This window comes from Mercenaria mercenaria, chromosome 12 (assembly GCF_021730395.1).
Source record: "Mercenaria mercenaria strain notata chromosome 12, MADL_Memer_1, whole genome shotgun sequence".
NCBI lineage: Eukaryota > Metazoa > Mollusca > Bivalvia > Venerida > Veneridae > Mercenaria > Mercenaria mercenaria.
This window is the reverse complement of record NC_069372.1, coordinates 56,734,898-56,751,160: the sequence shown is the minus strand read 5'-3', so window position 1 is coordinate 56,751,160 and position 16,263 is coordinate 56,734,898. Positions and strand designations below refer to the sequence as shown.

At 35.6% G+C, this 16,263-nt stretch overlaps 1 protein-coding gene across 5 annotated transcripts in view; it reads left to right on the top strand.

Annotated features, from left to right (window-relative positions):
* The window catches only part of LOC123534922 (lysine-specific demethylase 2A-like), an 87,066-nt gene that overhangs the window by 11,395 nt on the left and 59,408 nt on the right, over nt 1–16,263 (top strand). For 2 of the 5 annotated variants that reach the window (XM_045317402.2, XM_045317403.2), the window contains exon 1: nt 3,844–8,972. The exons of 1 other annotated variant lie outside the window; for it this stretch is intronic. In XM_045317402.2, the coding sequence (XP_045173337.2) occupies nt 6,276–8,972 (2,697 nt within the window). In that variant the 5' untranslated portion in view covers nt 3,844–6,275. Of the gene's footprint in view, nt 1–3,843; nt 8,973–16,263 lie in introns of those variants that run through there. 2 more of the 5 variants (XM_053520144.1, XM_045317401.2) reach the window with 2 other exon arrangements.

Sequence of the window (16,263 nt, the reverse complement as noted above, 5' to 3'; positions counted from 1 at the left end):
AGCATTAGTTTGTTTTTCCATCATCAGTATACGACTTCTTGTTTCAGAGGCGTCTTGAAGTATTATATTTATCAAGTCAGTTTTGGTTGGCTTTAGTGTCAAACGTCTATAGCTGATCAATTTTCAAGTGATTCTTAATTGACGGTTGTGGTGGTGGTTCTTTAATCATTTTGATTCTGTTGCATTGTCCAACGCAACTTATTATGAAAGAAAACAAATCTTTTTGTCGGCCTTATTTACCAAGTAGATATTACCATAACCTCCACATTGCTGCAGGGTTAAACTGGCAAAAAAGGAAATACTACTAACTTTTTTTGTGTGAAAATCGATGAGAAGTACTTAATTTTAGATATCAACTGTAGATAATGACACAGATGTGATAAATATAGTAAGATCACATTGGGCTGTCTTGTGTATTCTTTCTATTGTTACTGCTAAGGAGACGAAGTTCACCGGTATTTACTAAAAAAAAAAGTTTATTCTGTAAAGACAGTTCGTAAATGGGTACTGTACTCTTTCGTGAATAGTATAATGTGTCAGGTGGTGCTATAAAAACACATACATTTTTTTTTTTTCGTAAACGAGTAAAGATGAAGCCGTGAACACCACTGCTTTTCGGATCCTTGGACGTTTTGATTAAATTTTCGTTTGTAATTGATTTTCTCTCAATATTTTTTTCAACAGTTTTCAGTATCTTGTTGACCTAGATATAAGAAAATTGCATATTTGAGCCGTGCCATGAGAAAACCAACATAGTGGGTTTGCGACCAGCATGGATCCAGACCAGCCTGCGCATCCGCCCAGTCTGGTCAGGATCCATGCTGTTCGCTAACAGTTTCTCCAATTCCAATAGGCTTTAAAAGCGAACAGTATGGATCCTGGCCAGACTGCGCGGATGCGCAGGCTTGTCTGGATCCATGCAAGGCGCAAAGCCACTATGTTGGTTTTCTCATGGCACGGCTCATTTATCATTACATCAGCATTTTGAAAGCGTAATCTGCCACCTATTTATCATAATTCAGCTTTTTTTCTCAAGAGTAACTATGGTCTAACCTTTGACATAGAATTTTGAAAATCGTGTATTTACCAATATTTATTGTGTATACAGAGTAAAGCGTAAAATCAACCGCTTGTTTATCATAACTTCAGCTTTTTTTTTCTTAGAGAATGGTCAACCTTTGACATAGAATTTTGAAAATATTAACCAATTGCATTATGTATACATGTACAGAGTTGCGCTTCTTTAATCTTGATACTGATGAGTTCCCAGTTTTCTTTGCGTCACGTATTTGACCTGGTTCATAACTATATGCGTGCTTTTCATGATTTTGTTACATTGATTTTTTTTATACGCCCGTTTGAAAAACGGGACGTATTATGGGAACGCCCCTGGCGGGCGGGTTGGCGGGCGGGCGGGCGGCGTCCACAGACCTTGTCCGGAGCATATCTTCTACATGCATGAAGGGATTTTGATGAAACTTGGCACAGTTGTTCACCATCATGAGACGGAGTGTCATGCGCAAGAACCAGGTCCCTAGGTCTAAGGTCAAGGTCACACTTAGAGGTCAAAGGTCAAATTCAAGAATGACTTTGTCCGGAGCATATCTTCTTCATGCATAGAGGGATTTTGATGAAAGTTGGCACAATTGTTCATCATCATGAGAAGGAGTGTCATGCGCAAGAACCAGGTCCCTAGGTCTAAGGTCAAGGTCACACTTAGAGGTCAAAGGATACAAGAATGAAAACTTTGTCCGGAGCATTTCTTCTTCATGCATAGAGGGATTTTGATATAACTTGGCACAAATGTTCACCAGCATGAGGCGGAGTGTCATGCGCAAGAACCAGGTCTCTAGGTCTAAGGTCAAGGTCACACTTAGAGGTCAAAGGATACAAGAATGAAAACCTTGTCCGGAGCATTTCTTCTTCATGCATAGAGGGATTTTGATATAACTTGGCACAAATGTTCACCACCACGAGACGTAGTGTCATGCGCAAGAACCAGGTCCCTAGGTCTAAGGTCAAGGTCACACTTAGAGGCCAAAGGTCAGATACAAGAATGACTTTGTCCGAAGCATTTCTTCTTCATGCATGGAGGGATTTTGATGTAACTTGACACAATTATACATCATCATGAGACGAAGTGTCATGTGCAGTTACCTTCTTTAGAATTACTTCCCTTTGTTGTTACTATAAATAGCTTATATTGTAAGTTTTTCATTACTAGTCGTAGGGAAAAATCGAGACCACTTTTCTGTAGTACAACATGCATGCTACATCCAATTTTGAGGTGTATTTTGACCAGTCTCTACCTGGTAAAGATTTTTGTGAGGACTTACATTTTTTTTTTTTTTTTTTTTTTTTTTTAAGATTAACTTCCCTTAGTTGTTACTATAAATAACTTATATTGTAACTTTTTTATAATTGAGCGTAGGGAAAAACCAAGACCACTTTTCTGTGGTACAACATAGATGTTACTTTCCAATTTTAGGTGTATTTTAAGGTATCTCTACCTGGTAAGGAGTTTTTTTGTGAACTAAGAAAAACAAAACACTTAGTTATTACAAAAATTACCACAAAATTAAAATTCCATTTGCAAATACAGGTGCTAGAGTAAAGAAATTTGCTGTGACGGGCGTATATTGTGACATTCTTGCACTCTTGTTTACCTTGGTTTGCATCGATATTACATGAAACTATGAAATATACTCAAATACTGTTGATTTACTGAAAAAGCTGTGTCCTTTAATATTTGTTACACTGACCGGATGATTTGTCTTTTTAAGATTAATCATTTTGTTAAGACTACCATTTTAACAGTATAAAGTTCATTCTAACATGGCTCGATTTGATTTCCAGTTAAACAAAGAAGGAAATCAAGCTCTGTATATTCTGCAATAAACAACGGTTGGCGCGCGGACCGGTAAGAGAGCATTATGACGTCAATTATGACTGACGTAAAATTGCCGCATGACGTCCTATACATTACTCCTTGGGTAAATGAAGTCCAGCGTAATAGTTATTCAGATATGTCAACGAGCATGTCAGAATGAAAACAATTGAGGCCTTCTTGTGAATTATCGTCTAATTTACCACGGGTCATTGTTCAGATGCTTCAGTATTTAACCACACGGGCTAACGCCCTCATGGTTTAATTCCCACGCATCTGAACTCTGACCCGTGGTAAATTAGACGATACACCACTCGAAGGCCTTGATTGTTTGTTAAGTAAAATTACTTCTATCAGTTTATTATCTGTTTAACTCGATGAAATATTTTAATTATAACATTATATCTATTCAGTGAGAATCCCGGATTTTACTTTAAATTGATGTTTGTAAATTCCCATTGATAATAATGTAATAAAATGTTTATCTGAGTCTGACAAGTAATTAAATTAAAATAGGCAGGTTGAGTATATAGGATAATCGCATCCACATAAACAAGTGTTAACAAATTTTGATAGGAGCTCCACTACTGATTTTTCACATGACATTTTTATTAGCTCGACTATACGAAGTATATATGGAGAGCTGTCCTACTCACACCGTCGTCGGCGTCTTTCCGCGTCCCCACCTTGGTTAAAGTTTTTTTTACACTTTCTTATCTCTGTAATTAGTTGATGGATTTGCTTTAAACTTAAAATAGTTATTCCTTATTATCACCCACATCATATGGCACAAGGTCCGTAACTCTCACACCAATATTTCATGCTTTTGATAGGGTTTTAGCTCGTTCCCGTAAATGACAACTTAGCATGGTCCACCTGTAGTATTTCCTGTATGATTATTTAAATTTGTTGGAAAATTTTTGTTTATAATATAGTTAGTCGCTACCACGTGTTGCTCTTACAGTAATGTTGCATTAAAGGAAGTTGTATTTTGTTTGCTTTATCGGCTATTCAGCGCTCGAGCTATAAATTTAATTTGGTATTATTACAACTGAGATTTTAGTAATGACATGTGAAAGTCTGAAATGAGTGAAACCCGAAAAGTAATGTTTATGATTATTGTGGAATTTTAAAGAGTTTTACTTAAACGGAAAATACGAAATATTCATTCGGAAAAAAGGAGCCAGATTTACTGATTGGTTTAACGTAGTTTGGATTGTGCATATATGAAGGACATTAAATTTAAGTTGCTGTCAAAGAATTAACAACAACATGTGTGATTGATAAAGTATGAAAGATGAACGATTTCTGAACTTGGAAAAAAAAGTAAATTTAGCGCGATCAGTCAGTTTTATTGGGCACGTTTTGTTTTCTAGTTCTACAACACAGTGAATGCACAGCCTTTTTGCTTTGATATGTGATTGTAACATTACACGGACACCACAAGAGTCAATGAAGTTATCATACATTTTAGATCGCGACAAAATATTTCGTCTGTCTGAACTGTGCTTTGTAGACCGCAGAGATTTGTTTGTCGTTCATTTACAACATGGGGCTATAGTAACTTGCCAAGTTAGATATTCATAGTGTTTTTAAGAAACTTTTAAATGTTTGCAATATTTTAAGAGCTGGATGCGTATCTTGATAATGAGAAGAAATCCGATATTCTTAAGGGTTTCTCGGTATAGGACTCTCGTAAGCTGTTATTGGTGATCAGGAAAAGATTTCACGTGAAAGATATTTTAAAAGGAAAACAAACATATCATTTAATGGAACAAATTTCTCGTTAAATTTCGTGATATTTAAACGACATCCTCTACTGTTTTTTTTCCAGATGTAAATATATGAAGTCTGCATTTAAAAACACGTTAATATAGTCAAGTTATGAGTAGACAAACGTCATACATGCAGAAGTCTCCTGAAAGTACGGAGCAGAATAGATCGTTCCATTCATAATTTCATACTGACATCGTTTGCCATATCGGTTCTTTTGAAGTTAATGCATTTTAATTTCATAGAATTGAATACAATGCAGGAAGTACCCAGTCAGTGGAGCAGTCTGGCTGATTACAACAGGTGGTTGCTGAAGACGAGTTGAAATAAGAACAAAATGTCATTTTGGGATTTTATCTGACCGACTGCCTAAAGCAATTGACTGCTTATTACAGGTGGCGGCTAAGACAGGTTTAAGTTAATAAATGATGCGGGTAAAAACAAAAACGAACCGAATAGAGACAGTTTATTTTCAATATTTACCAGCGATCATCACATCCGACAAATTTGTCATGAATGATAGATGAAGGTGTTCATATCCATATTATTTTTGTTCGTCCTTGGTATGGAAATTTTATGCGCAATACTGATATTGTCAAGCATGAACGTCAGGTTTTAAAAGATAAACGCCTAAATTATTATCCAGAAGTATATAAAAGTAGCATTCTGTTTTTCTCTCGCATGAATGAACTTTGCAAATCGCATGGCTCACCTTGTCAAAATTTTATTCGAAATACTTTTTTGGCGGGTGTGTACGCTACTAACATGCACACATCCTCAAAGTAAGTGATCTTATTCTTAAAGCAACTTGTGTCATTTAACTCTCCAAAGACGCCTCATAGAAACTGATACGTTGATTTTCGTGCAAAATACAATACACAGGTGTGTTGCAATATACCATATATGAACTATTTAGCCATTACCATAATTATTGGAAAATGTGTTTTTTGTTTAGATAATCGTAAATAACCCGAGGCTCGACTTAGTAGGGCTAAACTTACACGCGATAGAAGTTTTAAATTTTCTCGAAATAACAGACTTTGTACAACTTCCTTAATGCAGTGTAATAGTATAACTTGTTTGTTGTGCCTACAAAGGACTACTTTATGAAAGATGTTGTGAAATAAGCGTTAACAATTATTCACATAATTATTTAGTTTTACCTTAATCAGGCGTGCTTTTGAGGAATGTCGAGCTTTTGAGTGAGCTGGATCGTCAAGTTTTAAGTGTATTGCGCGACACTGAAAAAATCTGGTATTGTGGAAGTGCATGAATTATGAAACGTGTTTGGTGTACGCAGAAGTAACAGAAGGAGATTTGTAGAATCAGTTCTTGACTGAACAATGAAACTGGTATGATGTGAATGGTGAACTGTTCTTTACGTGTAAAATAGAGATTACAGTCATGTGCAGTTTTACAAAATAACGCATGTTGCATTTTCTTAAATTACACCACATTATATTAAAAATATGAAGAGCAACAAATTATGAAAATAAAAAAGAAAATAGTTGTTATGTAACGCAAAATATTCTTTACTTAGTATTTCCACGAACTGAGAGAAGTATTAATAAATCGTACGAAGGATATTTTGTTTTATTAAGAGACTAAAAAGAATATGGAACACTTAGAAACAATGTATTACAAAAAAGACTCACAAAAGTCAAATTTGAAAAAGAAACAAACTAAGAGGAAGAAACTTGTAGGCAGTAGGCCCGAAAACTTCGAAATTGTTATTGAAAATGCGGAAACGTCAGAAGTTAAATATTTCAATTTTGACAAACACGAGACTGTTAGAAATCGTAATTTGAATGAGAGAAAGAAAAACGTGTATTTTGGAGACGATGTGTTTCTTGGTAAAGTATTTGATGAAGGTCGCGTAAATGAGCAAGATTGTGACACTAAATGGTACGACGAAGAAAGTGAAATGAATTTAAATGTGGATGATTTCAACAAAAATGTTGAAAACCCGCATAATTTCAGTAATATTATTCACAATAGTAGAATTAATGGAGTAGAACATTGTTTCGATAATAATGGAAATGAGATAACAAACGTTAAGACTGAGTTAAGTGAGCTCGATCAAGAAGATACGGTCATGTTCGGTGGCAACATGTGGGAATATAATGAAAAAACAAATGATCACAGCAAAACAAAACTGACGGATTTAGAAAAGACAGAATCTGCGCTCTGGAACATTGCTGCAGGGTATGATTTTGACGCACCCATTGATGGTAAGTTGAAATTTGAACCTGTGTCCCCGCCACATGTTCAAGATGATAGTTCGATATCGTTTGATATCAGTAACATCAAAATTAAAGAAGAGTCGGTTCGTAGTATAAAAGAAGAAGAAGATATATATGACAGAAGAATTTTCGTAAATATCAACTGTGAGCCACTTCACAGTGACGACCTTGTGCACGCTGTTGATAACGCAGCAGAGAAATTTAAGCCATGCTCATTCGGGATTGTTAATGATCATAGTCTGAAAGATATTTATACATTTGAAAATAATGATGTAAATTCCAGTGTCTCACAGTTGCCTTCATCATGCAAAAAATTACTTAGTTGGGGTCAAAATGTGGAAGAGACTGCATTTGAAAAATCAGATAGAAACAACTTTAAAGCTCAAAGCGCAGAACATTTAACAGAAAAGAGAAACATGCCATGCAGTGTTGACACATCATCGGGATTACGGCATGATATTCTGTTTCCAAATTTAGCATCAGCAATTCGAAAAAATACGGACAAAAGTCAAATGGATAAAAAACCTACACATACATCGTACAATGTTCAGATGTTAACACCGGAACATGATGTTGTTAATAGGTCAGATCGGACAGATAAAGAGGAAGACGCTGCTGAGACAAAAACTTCTGATGGCAAAGATACTTTTAAAAGTAAAGAGCATTGTGTTTGGCGAAAAATAAACGAATGTCCCGTCTTTACTGACGACGAAAGAAAAGCGGTTACTAAAGTTAAGTTTACTCTTAAAAAGAAACATTCAGTATATTCAAAATATAATGCTTTAAGTAATATCGATCCGAATTCAGAAGGTGATAAGTGCAGTTCAGAAAAGTTTTTCACACGTGAAGGTAAAGATGATAATGACAAACAGGAATTATCAATAGCATCTGTCCACCAATTATCAGCACCACACACAGGTGCAAATAAGGAGACAAGAATCGAGGAAAACAACACCAAGTCAGACTTTACACAAAAGGATAAAAGGCGATCATGGCAGTTATGCTATGAAAAATTTGCACTAGAAAGAAGCAGAGAAATGTCAGACGACTTAAGCATCGGGAATTTAGTAAATGAGCATGGACGGAATTTAGTAAATAGTAAGTTAGATAATGCAGACCACAATGACCTTGATTATAATTATGTTATGCTGGACGGAATTATGTCGTTGTCTTTAAACGGAAGTGGTGAATTAGATAGAAACGCCGCGAATTCTCAGGAAAACGATGCGTTTACTAATAATATAAGTATTTCAAAAGGCTTAAAGTCACATTCTCAGGCTGATAAAATCGAAGCTTCTATGAAAGCTGGTAGTCTACACACGTACACGGGTAACATTGAGAATTTACACACCAGAATAGACGACAACTTAGAAATTGGATGGGAAATAAAAACAGAAGTAGCAAGAAAAGTTAGCGATGACACTGATGATGATATAGTTAAACACAATAATTATGATATTAAGAAAGAACGTACTGAAGTGAAAAAAGAAAACTTTAATTCTGATACACAAGGATGCTTCCTCGATAAAAGCAACAAAGTTGTTAATGTCGACGAATCATTTATTTCAGGATTCAAAGATAATGTTTGTTTAAAAGAAGAAACACTGGCATGTATTAAGACTGAAGATACAAAAACAGCGGCTAAACCGGCTAAACGAGCTGAGGAATTGTTTGAAGATAATAAGAAAGTATCTAACTTTAAGAATATATTCAGTATTATATCAGATTATGAATCAAAGACTGTAAATAAAATAAATTTGGCGAATGGACCAAAAGAATGCACTGTTCAGGAAAATGCTGGAGATAATAAAGAGTCAACTTTAAAGTTACATATATCTTTACCCAAGTTGTGGAAAAATGATACATATCAAAATAAAGAAAACTCTGAAGATGAACCAACTGGAAGTTATGAAACAGACAGTGACGATGATAATATCACCAGTTCAAATAATGAAAATGATTCTGAATATGAAGAAAATAATGAACAAGATATTTGTGAGTCCTACAGGATTGTTCAAAGATATTATATTGACAGGTGCACTGGAAAAACTCTACAAAAACTCCTTTTGGTAAGTGTCAGTAATTTAATCAGTATGCAATAAGTGTATCATAATTCATATACGAATTTTTGTCTTTTTAAAGAGCTTGAAGTAACAATTACTTTTATGTTTGCTTGTGAAAGGATAGTCCACAGTTTCTCGGTGTAGGTTTATTGTTTTTATTGGCAGTTCTAAGAAGTTTGTGTGTGTGTGTGTCTGTCTGTCTGACATCAAATGTTGAAACAGCCGTTCAGATGGTCTAAAGAATAATTTTAATCCTCATTTTAACTCATATCATGCTAGACAGATCGGTTCTGCCTTTGCGACCAGTAGATCATGATCAGCATGCACATCCATGAAGTTTGATCATGAACAGCACTATTTGTCATTCAGTCAGAATCTTTAAGGTAAGCGCCCCTTTTAACAGTTAATAATACTGCCCAAATTGAAAGATGGACAATAAAATCTGTAAAAAGATCCCTTGGAAGCATAGAATGTAACCAAAGACTCAGTTTGATCAAGTCTGTTCATGCATGAGAGGTAATAAAATGTGAGACACCTCTCACGCCTCCTAGCACTGCCTTGAATCAACAACATATATGATATAACAGAAGATACTGTGTAATGCATTTGATACCAGTCCTTGCTGTGTGATTTGAACCAAAGGAAAGACTTGATGAAATGAGGAAACTGCTTGTTACAATTCAATGCATTTGACTTCAATACTTGCTGTGTGCCTTGTGGGAAAGGTAACAATTGATGAAGTGGGGAAATTGTTTGAAACAGTGTAATGCATTTGACACCAATCCTTGCTTTGTGACTTACCCAAAGGAACAATTGATGAAGTTAAAAAATTGTTTGAAATAGTATAATGCATTTGACACCAATCCTTGCTGTGTGACATGTGCAAAGGAAACAGTTGTCGAAGTCATACAGTGTAATGCATTTGACTTGGATACTGGCTGTTTGACTTACCTGTCAGGAAAGAATTGATAAAGTGAAGAACTTGCCTGATACAGTGTAATGCTTTTGAATTGAATACTTGCTGTGTGACTTGCCCCAAAGGAAATATTTAATGAAGTGAAGAAATCACTTGATACAGTGTAATGCATTTAGCTTCACTACCTGCTTTATGACTTGCCCCAAAGAAAAGAATTGATGAAACGAGGAAATTGCTTGATACAGTGTAATGCATTTAGCGAAGTAAATCTCTTAAACCTGCAGTAGAATGAAATCACCAATTTGTGACATCTCCTAAAACTGCAGAAGAATAACAGTATCAACTAGTGAAATCTCTTCAACTATAAGTAGATGACAGTACAAGCTTGCGGCATCTCTTAAAACTGAAGTAAAATGACAGTACAAGCTTGCAGCATCTCTTAAACCGACAGTAGAGTGACAGTACCAACTTGTGACATCTCTTAAACCCGCAGTAGAGTGACAGTACCAACTTGTGACATCTCTTAAACTGGCAGTAGAGTGACAGTACCAGCTTGTGACATCTCTTAAACCCGCAGTAGAGTGACAGTACCAACTTGTGACATCTCTTAAACTGGCAGTAGAGTGACAGTACCAGTTTGTGACATCTCTTAAAGCTACATTAGAATTACAGTACCAACTTGTGACATCTCTTAAACCAGCAGTAGAGTGACAGTTCCAACTTGTGACATCTCCTAAACCGGCAGTAGAAGGACAGTACAAACTTGTGAAATCTCTTAAACCATTAGTAGAGGGACAGTGCCAACTTGTGACATCTCTTAAACCGGCATTAGAATTACAGTACCACCTTGTGACATCTCTTAAACCAGCAGTAGAGTGACAGTACCAGCTTGTGACATCTCTTAAACCGGCAGTAGTGTGACAGTACCAGTTTGTTACATCTCTTAAACCGGCAGTAGAGTGACAGTACCAGCTTGTGACATCTCTTAAACCAGCAGAAGAGTGACAGTACCAACTTGTGACATCTCTTAAACCAGCAGTAGAGTGACAGTTCCAGTTTGTGACATCTCTTCAACTGGCAGTAGAGTGACAGTACCAGCTTGTGACATCTCTAAAATCGGCAGTAGAGTGACAGTACCAGCTTGTGACATCTCTTAAACAGGCAGTAGAGAGTGACAGTACCAGCTTGTGACATCTCTTAAACCGGCAGTAGAGTGACAGTACCAGCTTGTGATATCTCTTAAACCAGCAGTGGAGTGACAGTACCAGCTTGTGACATCTCTTAATCTGGCAGTAGAGTGACAGTTCCAACTTGTGACATCTCTTAAACCAGCAGTAGAGTGACAGTTCCGACTTGTGACATCTCTTAAACCAGCAGTAGAGTGACAGTACCAACTTGTGACATCTCTTAAACCAGCAGTAGAGTGACAGAAGCAACTTGTGACATCTTTAAACTAGCAGTAGAGTGACAGTACCAACTTGTGACATCTCTTAAACCGGCATTAGAATTACAGTACCAGCTTGTGACATATCTTAAACCAGCAGTAGAGTGACAGTTCCAACTTGTGACATCTCTTAAACTGGCAGTAGAGTGACAGTACCAACTTGTGACATCTCTTAAACCAGCAGTAGAGTGACAGAACCAACTTGTGACATCTTTAAACTAGCAGTAGGGTGACAGAACCAACTTGTGACATCTCTTAAACCGGCAGAAGAGTGACAGTACCAGCTTGTGACATATCTTAAACCAGCAGTAGAGTGACAGTTCCAGTTTGTGACATCTCTTAAACTGGCAGTAGAGTGACAGTACCAACTTGTGACATCTCTTAAACAGCAGTAGTACAGAAAATTTAAATACAGAGTGACAGACCAACTTGTGAACTAACCCCAAATCTCCTTAACTCTTAAACCGGCAGTAGAGTGACAGTACCAGCTTGTGACATCTCTTAAACCAGCAGTAGAGTGACAGTACCATCTTGTGACATCTCTTAAACCGGCAGTAGAGTGACAGTACCAGCTTGTGACATCTCTTAAACCAGCAGTAGAGTGACAGTACAAGCTTGTGACATCTTTTAAACAAGCATTAGAATTACAGTACCAGCTTGTGACATCTCTTAGACCTGCATTAGAACGGCATTACCACCTTGGTACATCTCGTATACCAGTAGTAGAATAACAGTACCAGGTTATGATATCTGTTAAACCTGCAATAGAATGACAGTACAAACTTTTTGACATCCCATAAACCAGCAGTAGAGTGACAGTACCAGCTTGTGATATTTCTTAAAGCTGCTGGCAGGCAGCATCTGCAACTACTGTTGAAAGAATTACCAATTTTTTAAGCTTTAACTGTCTCTTAAAGAAGCAATCGTTGGCTAAAGTTACTGACTAGTAAAATATTTCTTAATTTTTTAAGAATATATTGAAATTATCATTTGAATGATCACTTTGACTTGCAGTAGACTTTATAGTCAACAAATTACAGTACACCTTTGACAGTATAACTGATGTTTGTACCATATAAACATGCATCTTGTGTGCTGGTACAGGACAAATTCAAAAATGTTAGGAAACAAATATCTACAAGCATTATTCAAGAAATGCTTGAATGGTCACTGTGAAATTGTTTTTGTCTGTTAATGAAAAATAATCTTTCTGATAACATTAACTTTAAAATGAGAATTGCATTTCTGAAAAAACTTGGAAAAATCTGGAAAAAATCAGGGTATATTATTCAGTCATGATGCAGAAACATTTTGACCCTTGCTAAATTTCTATAATGCACTTGTCCATCTTTCAGTTTGGACAGTACCATTAATTGTTAAAAGTGGTGCATACCAAAAAAAAATCTGACTGAATGGTGAACAGTGCAGGTCATGATCAGACTGCATGGATGTGCAGACTGATCATGATCTACATTGGTCGCAAAGGCAGAATCAATGTGTCCAGCATGATAAGGGTTAATATGTTTGGATGTATAAAATGACTGACACAACACCTGAACCATCACTGAATTATATACCATTATATTTCCTCTTAAAGACCCACCACGACCTAGTGACCTACTTTTTTCACCCACAAAAACTTCATGAAAATCGTTCTTATAATACAGTACAGTGATTTTTTTGCCCTTTTGGGAAAAGGTCCGGTACCGGATAAATTGGGAAAAATAGCTGGGTTTTTATTCAGATTGGGAATTTTTATAGTTAATGAATAACATCATTTAGAATGCTTCTTCCTTTAATTCCATGTAAATAGCATCAAACAAACTGTTTAAATGGTTAAATCATGGTGAATGTCAATGTAACTAAGTTTTCCTTCTGCAATCATCAAAATACAAACTTAATTTGGTCATTTGGGGAATTTTTGGATGATAATTGGGAAAAAAGATTGCATTTTTCAACTGGGAAAAGGTCCTTTTAGGGGACCTTTATAAAGAAGGAAAAAAATCGCTGCAGTAATATACAGCTATACTACAAGTTTTCAGGTGGGCAATTTAGGCCCTTCCTGAATAAATGTGTTTTGACAAGCATAGTTTTAAGAATATAGATGAAGAACTGTTTTACACTGTAGTAAGAAATGTGATTGAAATTTAACTAAATACACTGATTTATGTACATATTACATTAATTCAATAAAATGTTAAGACATTAAACACATTGTCTTGGCCTCACCGTATATGTCACTGTCAGTTTGAAACTAAATTCTTGTATATCTCATATTTTTCATGTAAATCATGTATAACTACCACGATGGAAATAAAAAAAGAATACATTTATTTTGTGGTGTGTCTTTAAAGACCCACCACGACCTAGTGACCTGCTTCGTGCAAATCATTCTGATAATACTAGTATAATTCAGCTATTCTACAAGATAACAGGTGGACAATTTAGGCTCTCCCTGAATCAATATGTTTTCACAACTTCACCAGCAAACTTAGTCATTCTCTTTTCAGTATAGTTTTATAAACATGGAATAACTATCTTACACTGTAGAAACAAAGTGTAGTCTAAACTCACCTTAATACATCATGTACTCTGCATACTAATAATATATTTCAACATTAAACACACTGTCTTGGCCTTGCATGTATTATTTCACTGTCAGTTGGTAACTAGAAACTAGTTATTTCTCATTTCTTCATGCAAAGGATTTATAATTACCATCATGAAATACAAATGAATATAGTTATTTTGTGGCCCGTCTTGAACCTTTAGCCTGCTGTCTGCAAGTGGTACTGCATTTGCATTCAGCTGTGCAGTCTGATCATGGTCTGCACTGTTCGCTATTCAGTTAGTAAATTTTCAGTGAACACCCCTTCAAATAATAAATGGTAGTGCCCAAATTGAATGATGGACCAGTCCATTTTAGAAATTTAGCAGTGTAAATGACTTAACATTAGAAGTGGTATCATTTGCATTTATTTGGATGAAATGTTTTGACAGTCATGAGTTTAGGAAGTTTATATTTGAATAAATGAGTATGATACATATAGACATATATTATAAATGTACTTATGGTTGTTGTTCATTGTTGCTTAAAACAAAGAAGTATAAAATATACAGAATGGCAACAGGAGGTAATCTCGCGTAAGCTGAGTGTCAGCCAGCGCGTTATTTTACTGAAGCGTTTTCTGACTTGATCAGTCGTGATCAGATCAACAGACGCTTATTAAAGTATTACACTGGCGATACGGCCGCCAGGTGATAAACCGAATCGGGTCCAATTTTCAAATGACAACTTTTGATTTCTCAGACTTCCAATCATAAATTCATTCCTTCCCCATGTAGAAAATACTAACATTAAAAAACCACCATTATCATTATAAACAAACAGTCTGATAGAAAGTTTTTCAGGACACAAATTTTTATCTTTCTGCTGTCTGTTTCATACACCGTTTAATGATCTCATGATGTTGGTGAGGTTTGCTCTATATGCCTTTCAAGTTGCCGTAGCTCTTTGCTTAAAAAGGTGTCAACATCAACATGTTATATCCAGGCTAGTATTATACAAAATTTATGTAAAGAATGAATCAAAATCAAAATATTATAAAAATAAAACATTATACAAGTCATGTGATAAGAAAAACTGCATTAGATCAACATTCAGCTTAGTTTGTAAGGTGATCAATCACATTTAGGCTACAAGGAACAAAAAAGACCGATTACACAGAGTTAGATACTTTTCATGACATGCTGTAATTATTCTTTCCCCTTTTTGATATGAAAGACATTTTTTTATGATTTCAATATAATTTCTAGTTTTACATTAATTTGCATTTGATAGATGTATGAATAGTTCAACAATCTGACCTGATAGGCAATTTTTAAATCAGCCTGTATTTTCCAAATTCATTTGAGCTATGCCATGGGAAAACCAACATAGTGGCTTTGCGACCAGCATGGATCCAGACCGGCCTGCACATCCGCGCAGTCTGGTCAGGATCCATGCTGTTCGCTTTCATAGCCTATAGCAATTAGAGAAACCATTAGCGAACTACATGGATCCTGACCAGACTGGGCGGATGCGCAGGCTGGTCTGGATCCATGCTGGTCGCAAAGTTACTATGTTGGTTTTCCCATGGCACGGCTCATTTACATTTGTGTATTTCCAATTTATCTTGTCTGCGCAACCAAGATGGACGAGATAAAAAAAAATGATTTTACAAAATAAAAGTCGGTGTAAAATTTTGAGAAATACAATGCAATAGTTGTATTTATTTGACATAATCATTTTAATGAAATGTGAGAAACAGTTTTTCTTCCTAAAATATTCATGTAAAAATACTTATAACTGGCAGATATAATCATAGGAAATTCTTCAGGTCCTTGCAAACTACTATGGAAGTAGACTAGCTCCTAGACTATGGTATATCTTTTGACATTTTTATGATTGAATGTAGTGAACTGAGCCAGTCTATATCCTATGTCCAATATCATGATAATTTTAACATCATTCCTCTGTGAAAATCTTTAAAATAGACTGGCTTTTGTCTCTGACAAAAAGGGAAAAAATGTAGAATTTTAATGTATTTATTATCAGTCTAGACTGGCTAGTCTACTATGGAAGGTCCATACAGGAAATTTTCCCCGTCAGTTAGGAAGAGATATGGCTAAATTTTATGATTTGATCAAAACTCTTAACATTCTTGTTATAATGAAAAGTTTAGCCGACAGCTGTTTGTTTATATATGAATTTGTTTTGATCATATCATTACTATCTGTATGGAGTGTGAAATATAGTGACTAATTGTTGATTTACAAGCCATTTCCTATGTCCTTGAGACTTGTAATACAGTGGAACTTCTGTAATATATAACATGGCAGATTGTTGTTTTGGTGATACCTTGTAACCAGTCTCTAAATAGATATCCTCTAGGAAG